The following is a 12,625-nucleotide window of genomic DNA, read 5'->3' as shown; positions in this document are numbered from 1 at the left end:
GCAGTAACTGCATTGTTTGCCCTCCCTCTGCTGCATTCTTCTTTAGGAGTCTGATTCAGACCAAGATGCAGATGATGAGGTAAATAAAGTCTACTTCATAGTACAACAAATAAACAATAATATCATAATTAGGTTGCAGTTAACCATACTTTTTTCATCTTCTTTCTACAGAGTGAGAAGAGTGACAAGAAATGTAAGTCGAACTCTGTTGTTTTGCATATATATATTTGTATGATTAAGGTATTTAACAGTTTTGAAAATTCTGTTTAGATTTAAAAAAAAAAAAAAAATTAAGAAAAAGATAAAATGATATAGGTTCATGCATTTGACACATTTTACATTTTCAGTGGTCAGTGTTGGTACTGAAGGAACCAGTATAGAATTTTTATGTAATTAAATATTATATAGTTCTTTATACAGTACAACACAGTCATATATTGGACCTAAAACTTATTGATCTTAAAGGTTTTAAAGTGCAGAAATATGAAAATATTTATGTGCCAAGAGATGCACTGATTGATGTATGTTACTTTCTGTTTGGGTTAACCCTGCTCTCTTATTTTGCTCTACTGCACCGTTTATAGTTACATGTTTTTTAATGACAGCTATGCTATGGCTGATGTACTCCACATTGCCCTAACTTTAAATCCCACTGCCTTTCTCCCACCCTTCACATTTTATTTTTCTGTAATTGCTATGACATTTTGCGTTTTTTTATTAATCATAAATGAAGGTCAAAATCATACTTTTTATTCAAATACACTCCAAATTGCTTTGATTTTCAAGGTGTTTGTGTTAGAATTTAATCTTACTGTGAGAAGATTTATGTTTATTGGTAATAATACATAAGCATTAATTTTGACCAATTATTATACTCTCAGATAACAGTTTTACCAGTTGCATGCCAAAAAAATTTTTTTTTTTTTTCAAATAATTGATGAAACAGCATCATGTTGGTTTTTCTTTGGTAAAATGTGTAGATTTATTCCTGGTTTATTTTTATTATCAACATTCATTTTGTGTGATTTTGGACACTTTCTATTTCTTTCCTCTTCATTTACATACTTTCTTAAATTGCTTTCATTCATTCACTGAGTTGCACTATTAATTAAATCGTATTCAGATTTTTACACAATTTTACACCACTAATTCTTTTCTGCATGTGAGCTAATATGGATATAAAGTCACAAAACAGAGTAAATTAACTATATGATAACATTTACAATTTTATATTTGATACCACAGAAACTGCATCTAAAATTAAATGTGCTCATTTTTATAGTATTTTACTATACAATGTCATTTTTTAAAGTTAAATGAAGGAGGTAAGTAATTTACAAAACTTTAAAATACACAAAAAAATCCATTAACATTGACCTGATTGCTTGACAAGAATTACCTTACACCCATTCTTAATAAAAACCCTGTTAATTTTTGTAAATATTTTATATTTTCTTTGTTTTAAATCTTTAATTTGTAGGCAGACATGACTCTTCATGTCAGCAACAATCTTGAGAAGTTATGTTTGTCTGTTATCTATCCTTCCTGTCCCTTTGTTCCATATGTAAGTTTCTCTGTTCCCTTCTGGTTCTGTTCATGTATTTTGTGTTAAATTTCTAAATATCTCGTCAAACAAATTAGATTAACATTATTCTTGTCCATATTCTACATGTTTTGTTACTCCTCCTGGCTTTGCTTATGCTGTTGCTGCTCTACTCCCCTCCAACTCTTCTGGATCACTTTGTCATCTCCTTTTGGTCTTCTTTTTAAGACTCCGTTATCCTCTGTCAGTCTTCTCCTTACTCTGTGAACTGAAGATGGATTTTTGATGGCATTGTCTTGATCACAGTTTTCTGATCTCTCTCTTCCCCACTTCATTTGTCCCTTATGTCCTTTACCCTTTTTGGTTATGATTTTTTATAATTGAAGATGATGAATCTGAATCAACTGAGACATTTTCCCTGAGAACTAACCAACCTCTTGACCCTGCAACCCTTGCAAGCCCGGACCTTCTCTCAGACATGTCAGATGTCAAAATGTCTGCCGTTTTGACTGCAGAGCAAATGAATGAAGACGGAGACGAAGCTAGAGGGTTGGAGGAAAAAGAGCATTTGGCAGTAGTGGTACAGTTCAAAGACAAGCAGGAAAAGGTTGGTGAGACTCAAAGTGATGGAATAAACAACAGTGGACAGGAAGTACAACGCTGTGGTCCTAAAAAAGAAAAATGGGGTTCCCTCTTTGAGACTACGGTTGACATAAGGAATTCCCTCGGCGGAGAACTAATCATACAGGAGATTTGCATTGAGAGGAAGATTTCAAGTAGCTCTGCCACAGAAGGCAGACACATGACTGGCATGGGCCCTCACCTCAGTTTGGACATGGAAGAATACTTTGAACACAGACCTGTGATGACAAGTGGTTCTCAAGAGGACCTTGTCCAAGATAGATTTGAAGAGGTTGTTGTAAAGCATGATAGCAAACGGCGTCTCCCAGATATCAAGAAACCTATTAGGAAGAAACTTAGAGACAGAGAACGTTCTGGATGTAGCAGCTCTGAGGGAGAGTTGGAAAGGATGAGCTCTCAGGAGTCTTTAGATGGCGATGCTGTTCTTAAGGAGAGTGGCTTTGTATCCACCCCTATTATGGATCCTCCAGCTTCTCCTCTAGTGGTTGAAACACCTATAGGATCTATAAAAGACAGAGTTAAAGCTTTACAGAGCAAAGTCAAAGAAGATGAGGTGCAAGAAAATACTCAAGTTCTAATACATGAGGCAAAATCTTCTATCACCACAAAGAAGACGGAGACAGACATGCCAGAACTTCCCACAGTTATGAAGTCCCCAGAATCTCCCAGATCTAAGACAGAAAGATTAGAGGAGACTATGTCTGTTAAGGAGCTCATGAAAGCCTTCCAAATTGGGCAGGATCCTTCAAAAAGTAAATACGGGCTATTTGAACATAAAGCCCTGGCTCCTTGTATTTCAACAGTGATATCTGTATCAGGAGATTCTGAAGAGATACAGACGACAGAACAAACTCCTAAGCAGGACCGAGAATCACAAAATCAAACTCAGAGCCTCACAATTTTCCATCAAAATAGTGATGTCAAGAAATGTGACAAAATAAACTTAAAGGATGAACCACTAAGTTTAATTAGAGATAACTCTGAGGAGTCACATTTAATTTCGGATGATGATTATTATGGAAAGACAGGAAAATTTGTGGATACAGTTCAATGTGACGATAGAAGGGTTAGCCTACAGAGAGAGCCACCAGAGTTGCCGGACAAGGAGACTATGTCTGTTAAGGAGCTGATGAAAACATTCCAGTCTGGGCAAGATCCCTCAAAAACTAAACAGGGGCTTTTTGAACACAAAGCCCTGGCTTCTTGTACTTCAACACTGATATCTGTATCAGGAGATTCTGAAGAGACACAGACACTTGAACAAAGTCCTACAGAGGAGTCAAAATCACAAAATCAAACTCAGAGCCTCACAATTTTCCATCAAGAGAGTGATGTCAGCCTATATGGCAAGACAGCCTTAGGAGATCTGCCAGTAAGTATAATTAGAGATAACTCTGAGGAGTCACACTTGATTTTAGATGGTGTTCCTTTTGGAAAAACAGTAAAATTTGCTGAAACAGTTCAGTGTGATGATAGAAGGGTTATCCCACAGAGAGAACCACCAGAGTTGTCTGGGAAAGAGACTATGTCTGTGAAGGAGCTGCTGAAAAAATTCCAGACCGGGCAGGACCCTTTAAAAAGTAAAAGTGGGCTGTTTGACCACAAAGCAGTGGCTTCTTCAAGTATTTCAACATTGATATCTGAATTGGTAGGTCCTGAAGAGATACAGCAAACTGAACACAGTCCTACACAGGAGCCAAAATCAGAAACCCAAATACAGACTCTCACTATTTACCATCCAGAAAGTGATGTCAACATGTGTGGAGCATTGGATTTAGAGGCTCTAACAGTAAACTTAAAGAGAGATGTCTCTCAGGAATCTCAACCAATTTCAGAAATTGCTTATTTTGGAGATACAGTAGAAAATACAGATACATTTCAAATTTATGATGGAAGTATTAGTCACCAGAGCGAGAAGCCAGAGTTCTCAGTGAAGAACCTCGGCAGGATGCAGTTAGAAGAACCAGTCACAAGCACTGGTAGGAGATTATCTGAAGACATACAGATCAGCCCGGATCGCAGACCTTCTGAGGACTTCAGTGCTGACATTAAGGCTGAGCTGGAAGAAAGTCCTGAGTACCAGATGTTCAAGCAGATATCAACAGGTACAGATGTGAGCTATCAGTTGGAGGCAGCTGAGGAGGAGACCCTAGGTGATGATTCTGATACAAATCCAGCATCTATCTCAAGTCCCCGTTTGAAAGGTTATACTGGGAAAGATGATTCTTTAATTGAGAATCAAATGAAAGCTGATGATCTAAGTCATGAGAGTCCCAAAAATGAAGGCATGGCTGAATCCTCAGACACTAGTGTTGATATTAGGACCACTCATTCCAGCTCAGGGGAGAGCGAAAATTGTGAAGGACTCGCACTGACACATCAAATGACCAATGAAATGCTTATTTACTCTATTAGAGGAGAAGAAAAGTATGTCATACCTTCAGAGAAAGAGAAAATTCCTGAATCATGCAAAGACAATACAACAGCTACTCAAGGAAGCAAAACACTTTTAAAACAAACTCACACTAAAGTACCAGATGTCAAAACTGATGAGCCACAACTTACAGAAGTCCACATTGGTAAGAAAGCATCTAGCCAGACATCCTCAGCAGTAAAAGATGTGTCAGGGATGTTGTCCTTAATGACGAGGGACTTGGATCAGTATCTACAAGCTAGGCCTGTGGCAAGTCAGCAAACAGAAGAGGATGTTGTTCAGGAGAAATTTGAACAAATCTTTCTAACAAAGGACAAAGATAAGGAAATTCCCACAAATGTCACTGATGAAAATAAAGAAGCGATAATGGGTGGAACAACACAAGAAAGAGATCATGCAACAATAGAAAAACATTCAATCACAAGGGGAGTTGAAGAATTGGAGAGTGAATTTGAAGAACCCAAAGCATTCAAACAAGTAAAAGATTCATCAGGTACGTTTTCGGTCATGAACAATGACTTGGATCAGCATCTAGAGGCTAGGCCTGTGGCTAGTCGACCAATAGAAGAGGATAATGTGCAGGAGAAATTTGAGATTTTACCATCTTTTACTGACAAAAATAAAGGACTGATCTTGGATGACACAACACAAGAAACAGATTATGCTGGATTGAAACATACAGTCACAATGGGAGGTGAGGAAGTTGTATGTGAATTTAAAGAAACCCAATCAACCTTGACTGAAGAACTCCAAATGAAGGAAGAATGGGTAGAGAAAAAGACTTCAAATCAACCCCCTACAAAAGTAAAAGAGATGTCAGGCATGGTATCACTGCTGATTAGTGACTTGGACCAGTATATCAAGGACAGGCCAGTGAAAAGTAGACCTCCAGAGGAGGATGTTATCCAGGAAAAATTTGAAGAAGTTTCTCTCACCAGAATCAGAAAATCCTCTAGTGAGGAGCAAACAATAACAGTATGTGAAAAAACACAAATAATAGCTAGTACTAATGTTGAGGAAAAGATGGGTGGAGAGACATATGAACAGATACAGTCTGATGGAGTTGAAGTCAAAGAACTGACACCAAGTACTGTATTGGAGACACCTTTCCATGAAGTTTGCATCGAGAGACAGGCGCACCACCAACAGTCTACAACCGAGAAGAATATGTCAGGCATGTTGTCACTTCTCAGTAGTGACTTAGATCAGTATCTCAAGGAAAAGCCAGTGGAAATACAATGCCACCCAGAAGAGGATCTAGTCCATGGGAGCTGCAAACAAATAATACTGACAAGTTATGATTTGGAGGGAAAGGTAAGTGGAGAGGCAACTGAACAACTGCAGACAGATGTGGTTGAAGTCACAGAATTGTCACCAAATTTTGTTTTGGAGACACCATTCCAAGAAGTTTGTATCGAGAAAAAGACACAGCAGCAACAGTCTGCAGCTGAGAGGGATATGTCAGGCATGATGTCACTACTCAGTACTGATTTAGATCAGTATTTAAAGGAAAAGCCAGCGGTGATACAATACCACCCAGAAGAGGATCTATTCCATGAGAGCTGCAAACAAATTATACTAATTGAAGACACTAAAAGAGAAACTCCTAAATTCTCTCCTGAACCTAAGATGATGTCACCAGGAGATACAAATTTAGACACTGTGGACATAAATACACATGAAGTTTTGGAAAGTGGGTGGCAGACAGGTCCCCTTGAAGATGAAGGTCCCAAGAGTTTCTCATCTGAGGAGGGTGAGGCTAAAATCTCACCAAGTGTAGTCTCACGTTTTAATGAGCCTACTGAAGGGGTGGTGGACATAACAAAGTCGTATGCAACAACTGATGACTGTAACAATGATCATAAAGATGCTCATTCACTTCTCAAAACAGAAACATTTTTTCAACTACCAAGTAGTTCTAACACACCACAACGTCCAGCTGATTTGGAGTACCTAAACACTGTGGTTTTTGATGACCCAGCTAAAGAGGAATGTCATCGAGATTCACTAGAGGCCAGTCCTCTCATGGAGGATAGATCTTCAAAAAAATCTCCTGATTCAATTGAGCCAAGCCCTACTGGAGAATCCCTTTGTCCAGACTCTCTTGAGGGAAGTCCCACTAAATCAAAGGACTCAGAATTTAAAATGCCTGCCAAGACAGCTGTGTATGAGGATTATGCTTCCCAGCTCAAAGCATGTTTTTCTTATGACAAAAATATTTACAGGGATGAAAGTGAGCATGATGATCAAGAAAACAATAGTGAAAATATCCAAATGGAAAGTGAAATTAAAGAAGACAAATATTCAAACTCAGCAATGAGAGCAACTGATGGCAATGTGTCTTCCGATCCCAAAATTTGTGACAGTGCGAATTTTCACATGCTCATAAGGCAAGACTCTCTCGACACAGATGATAGTGGAGATGATACCACTAATAAACAATTCACCCCAGAAGAGGAGATGTTTAAAATGGTTGCAAAGATCAAAACATTTGAGGAGATGGAACAGGAGGCTAAACTGAAGAGAGACACAAATTTAGAGACAGGTGATCACAGAGGCAATGAGCTAAATCTAAAATTTGGAGCAGTTATACAGTCTTCCTCACAAGATACACTACAGAAAACTTCTGAAAAATGTGTGACAGAAGACACTGACACACTTAGAGAGACAACAGATATTAGTTCGAGCATTACAGAGAAGATAGAAATTCAGTCACCACTAAAAACTACTCAATCAGTTGGTTCATTGTGTTTAACTGCAACTCAGAGAGAGGAACCTGATCCAGGAAGTGAGGAGTCTGTGCCACTGTTAACAGAAAGAGAAGCTCAAATAAACAAAAATAAAGACGCCGTAGAAGATGACCATTCCTCAGTCAATGACACACATGTTTCCAGCTGTGTGACAGATGAGCACCATCCAGATGATGATGAAGTTGAGTTACCATTGACAGATGGTTCAGTTTCTGTCAGCAGACCTCAGGCTATGGTGTGTACTAAAGAACTAGAATATGTTATCTCAGGGTGTGATGGTGACAATGATGTAGCTTTCAATGAACAAGTTGAGGCTGAGAAACAGATGAATCTTTGTCCTGCAGAGGACAGAAAAACACCTTATAAAACACCTGTTCAAACAGGTGATGAGAGAACCCCTGATCCGTTTCAGTTTCAAGAGGGGAAGCTATTTGAAATGACCAGGGGGGGGGCTATTGATATGACAAGACGAAGTTTTGATGAAGATGTGGAAGAATGTGTACTTTTACATATAGAGGAACATCCAGTTGATGAAGTTGTGCCAGAGGAGACTGGGGAAGGTCAGTCAGACAGAAATTCTTTAACTTTAGAGAATAGCGATTTTATTATAGACACAACCCTTCAACAGATCCCAAAATTATCTAAGAGTCAGGGTGCCAATGACAAAATTGATACTCCCAAACCCAGAACTCTCATTAAGCCCTCAAGTGACAAGTCAGAGAGTGAAAAGCCACTTTCTAAAGCTGATCTTGGCAACTCCATAGAGGTTCAGCTTGGTTCCCCCAATGCTTTGGAGAGACTAACCGATGTTCAAAGTGAGGTTGGAATCCATGTGTATGACCTTCGATCAGACACATCCACAGTTGGCCATTCATTGTACTCAGAGCAGAGCTGCAATTCCTCAGACTCCTTTCATTATGATGATGATGAGGAGGAAGATGACCAGTGCTCAGTCATAGAGATGTCCTTTTCAGCTGCACAGGCTGACATCCCAGTATATCATCAGGATCCACCCCCACCTTTGGCAATCAAACCAGGCAGCACAATTAAAGAGGCTCGCAATTTCAAATCGGAAATATTCACGAAAGACTCACAGATATCTGAGCTTGAGCAGGTTCCAAGAAAAGCAGAAAAAAGCTCCACCTTTGATCGTAGGACTACATCTGAGGCTGACAGTGACACAAGTAAAGCCTCTAATAAAGACAGTAGGAGTTATTCTGATAGTAGTCCATCCACTTATAAATCCAACACCCCCCCTCCCAAACTTCCTGTCATGACGCAACAGAAACCTCTAGCTCATAGGATCTCCTCCTCCTCTCCCCAAAGAAAAGAAATCCAAGTCTCTAAGACAACTGAAACATCTGTTAGGTCTTCTTTGGAAGCTGATGATATAAACAGTGCTAGTCAAAGGAGCCCAGATTCTCTTATCTTCCCATATGACATCCCAGCCTTGCACAGCTACGATTCTGATGGCAATCCATTGCAACGTGTGCAACCATGTTCTGGGACAGAGGATGCATTTGAATCAAGGCCTGCCTGGGATGACACGGTGGAAACTCAGATGCAGAGAATCACCGATGACCAAACTCCAGAATGTACGCCAGGTATGGCCAGACCTACATGGGCTTTTGCTTTCCTATCTCTTCTCAGCTGCAAGACCCTTGTTTCACTTCCTAAGAACATAATGTCACCATTAGTCATTTTATGTTGTATTCATGTGTTGTGATTTCCCCTGTTCCATCTTGCATTGCGTTTTTTTTTACTGTATTTTGTGTCTATGTATTTGTGTGTGTTTGTGTGTGTGTGTGTGTATTTGTCTTTGTAAGTTACTTTTCCATCTGTGTTTGTGTATATGCAATCTCAAGATTGAATGGCCATGTTGGTTAAAGAAGTAGTAGCTTTTACAATTTTGATGCAGAATTCCACACCTGTATAGGTATTGGTATCTATACTACTAATAAAGCATTACTAATATCAGCTTGCACATTGCTTAATCTGCCCATTAATGTCATTGCTTACGATGATTAAGAAAATTTAAAAAAACTGATGTGCTAATTTTGACCGAATAGTCAGTCCATAAACAAGTCAACATCTCCTCAGAGAGACGAATCCAACCTTTATGTGTCAATATCACAGAGCCACAATTCATTTCAGAGTATTAAAACCCATAAGTTAGAGTCCTCAGGAAATAACATTTTACATCTTCACTTACAAAGAATATTTTAAATGACAGGTGCCTGCAACGTGAAAAAAAGTTTTACTTTGAGATGTAATTTACACCTTGAACTGCAGACCATGATATTAAACTTTAATGTTTGGCTCCGGCGGCATTTTTTTAGTGGATTGGCAGGATGATGCTGACAGGAAAGAGGAGACGTTAGCTATCATTGCAGATCTTCTTGGCTTCAGCTGGACTGGTAAGCTGTCAAATTATGTAATCATTTTCTGTTTTTAAATTTATATTTCACAATATTTAATTCAATGCAATTTAGGGGGAAGCAATATGTAGTGCATTTTATTTGAATTGAAAGTGATATATTTGTGAGTTGAACTAGGGGAATAGCTGAAAATGGAATATAGGACTATCCATGTTCTAGCAGCAAAACACAAAAAATATGATTTAAAATTTTTCACATTTTCATCCCTTGTTTTGTTATGTACGTCACCCAAGAGCTTGCAAGAGAACTGGAATTCAGTGAGGATGATATCCAATTAGTGAGAACAGAGAATCCTAATTCCCTCCAAGAGCAGAGCCATGCCTTGCTGCAGCGCTGGGTTGAGCGGGAAGGTAAACATGCCACAGGTACATGGTCTAACAGATTTCCATTTACATTTTATTAGTATTTGTCAATGCAACAATTCAAATCCTGTAAATTTTGCTTATTTGTTTGAACATACTGAAGGCACTATTAGCTTTTTACTTTGATGCACTCAGGGCAATTGTGTGAGTACACCCTGTTTAATGAATGTATTTTATATTTGATTTTTAATCTATCAATTGATTTGTGTATTTAGTAGACCTATATTCATACTGTTGATTCAGTGTAATCTTACATTTCCAACTTTGGAATAATGTCTTAGTTGTGTTAAGTGAATGCTTCTCTATAATCTATTAATGATTGATAAATCCTTCCACAGAAAACTGTCTGATTAAGAGACTAACCAAGATCAACCGCATGGACATCGTCCATCTTATTGAAACCCAGATGAACAAGTCAGTTCAAGAGCAAACATCTAGAACTTATGCAGAGATAGAGAAGACATTGGATCACAGTGAAAGTAATAACACCTATAAACACTCAATTCAGTAATTCTGACAGCAGGCTCTATTTGTGTGTTTTCTTGCACTCTTATTCATCACGTGTGTTTTTCAGTGTCGGTAGCCCTATCTTCAGTGCAAGAGGATGCAGACAGCCCCAGAGTCATTAGAAGGGTGGAGTCAGATCGCAGACCACCCCCAGCTGTTTCTGAAGAGGACCTCTCAGTTGCTTCCCTACTGGATATTCCCTCCTGGGCAGAGCCTGTTGGACATACCCACTCAGAAAGCGTGCATGGTGACCTGTTGGAAGAGCTCGAGATCCCACAGTAAGTAATTAATTTGAAATTATTCTTTAATCTGCAACTCACATCGACAGTAATGTGGTGTCACACCATTCGTCTCACATCAATTGACACCCATAGCACACACAAGACATGACATTTAAACATAAAGAAATAGTCAAAACTGCTGCCTTTCTGGAGGTCAGTATTTCCCAGTATGCCGATGGTAAGAAATAGAACCGTGCCAAATCCTGACGCTTACATAGAACACAGTGGGAGAAGATATTTGCCTCACACCCAATGTTTGTGGGTGTTGCCCTTTAGTTTTTTTAGATCAGGACTTTGATTTATCACATTCATGCAAAGTCAGATTTGTGACATAGCCTTCTTTTTGTGTTATAGTGAATTGAACCCTAACCTGTGGACCTCTGAGGATGTAATTACACCAGAACCTACATGTTACGACAACTCAGATGAGCAAGTAAGTATGCTTCCCACTTCAAAAGAAGCAGCATTGGGAAGCCAAGCAATTCAGGCTTCTGACCCCAAAGTGAAAGACCAGAACAGCTGCTGCAGTGTTGAAGTTCATTCCGTCAGGCCTTTCCTCGGCACTCATGGCCAAGTCAAAGATGACTGCAGCCAAACCTTACCATTGAAGCAGTGTGGTTGTGAAGATGGGAAAGGGCAATCACCTGAAATTCTGAAGTTGCCGTCAACTATATCTGTCAGAGACTTTAGTCTGAGCCTATCAGAATCAGACCAAGCTGAGACTGACTTCAGTGAGCTTTGTAATGAGTTTAGCTATACACTACAGCTCGGCGATACAGACGCAGCTAAAACCATTGTCAAAAGAATCTCTGACCGTAGCCTGTTAGCATTGCCACCAGAGGACCATCAAGCAACTCTGGCCCTGACTGAAGATGATCTAGATGTAGCTCAAAAAAGCAGGCTCTCTCAGAAGTGTGATGAGGTCACAGCGCAATTCATCAAAGTACCGTATGGTCATGACAAGATCCCACAGGTTTCATTTATGGACATGAGCTTCCAACCCTTCAAGTCAAGCAAGAACGAAAACACAAAACCTCAAGTATACACTGATGGGTATCCACAAAACATGCCCTTCATTGATGATAATGATGATGTCCAGTCAATTGACCCCATTACTGCTACAGCTAAGTACAGCTTGGTGAAACCATACAAAATGAAGTTACCAAAGACCATATTGCCACAGAGTCTGAAGACCAGTGACCCTGCTCATATGGCTTGTGACTCAACTGATAGGAACCATAATTGCTGTTCTGTTAGTACAGACAGTGATCATGTCATAGACAGGGCAAAGATATCATGCATCTCTGAGCTGAAGACTACCTCTTCCAGACTTTTCCTGCCTATCACCAATCTCACACCACAATCACCAGAGCAAGATGTGGCATTACCTTTCACTTTTACAGAGTATAGCCCTTTGACCCCTGATTCTTTGGCATCTATGAAGCAGTGTGGTTCATTTTCACCTTTTAATGAAAGAAGTCTCTCTCCAACAGAAGAGTGGATATTAAATGACTCAATACATAGACTGTCGTCCCCTGAATCTGTCATGTCAATTAACGATTATAGGGCAATGTCACCTGACTCTCCTCAGTGGGAAAAAAGGGTCTTACCTGCAGATTTTTCTAGTATATTGGTCGAGAGTCGGGCACTGTCTCCAAGGTCTGATGC

At 39.3% G+C, this 12,625-nt stretch overlaps 1 protein-coding gene across 1 annotated transcript in view; it reads left to right on the top strand.

The window, feature by feature from the left end:
* ank2a (ankyrin 2a, neuronal) overlaps positions 1-12,625 on the top strand; it is a 59,061-nt gene that overhangs the window by 28,119 nt on the left and 18,317 nt on the right. Inside the window, exons 34-41 of the mRNA XM_040146887.1 lie at positions 47-79; positions 172-193; positions 8,818-8,973; positions 9,709-9,786; positions 10,041-10,172; positions 10,508-10,648; positions 10,753-10,954; positions 11,312-11,390. Of these exons, the coding sequence (XP_040002821.1) occupies positions 47-79; positions 172-193; positions 8,818-8,973; positions 9,709-9,786; positions 10,041-10,172; positions 10,508-10,648; positions 10,753-10,954; positions 11,312-11,390 (843 nt within the window). The remainder of the gene's footprint in view (positions 1-46; positions 80-171; positions 194-8,817; positions 8,974-9,708; positions 9,787-10,040; positions 10,173-10,507; positions 10,649-10,752; positions 10,955-11,311; positions 11,391-12,625) is intronic.

The sequence above is a fragment of the Xiphias gladius genome, chromosome 15 (assembly GCF_016859285.1).
Source record: "Xiphias gladius isolate SHS-SW01 ecotype Sanya breed wild chromosome 15, ASM1685928v1, whole genome shotgun sequence".
In the NCBI taxonomy this organism is placed as follows: domain Eukaryota; kingdom Metazoa; phylum Chordata; class Actinopteri; order Istiophoriformes; family Xiphiidae; genus Xiphias; species Xiphias gladius.
This window is presented reverse-complemented; position numbering and strand designations above follow the sequence as displayed.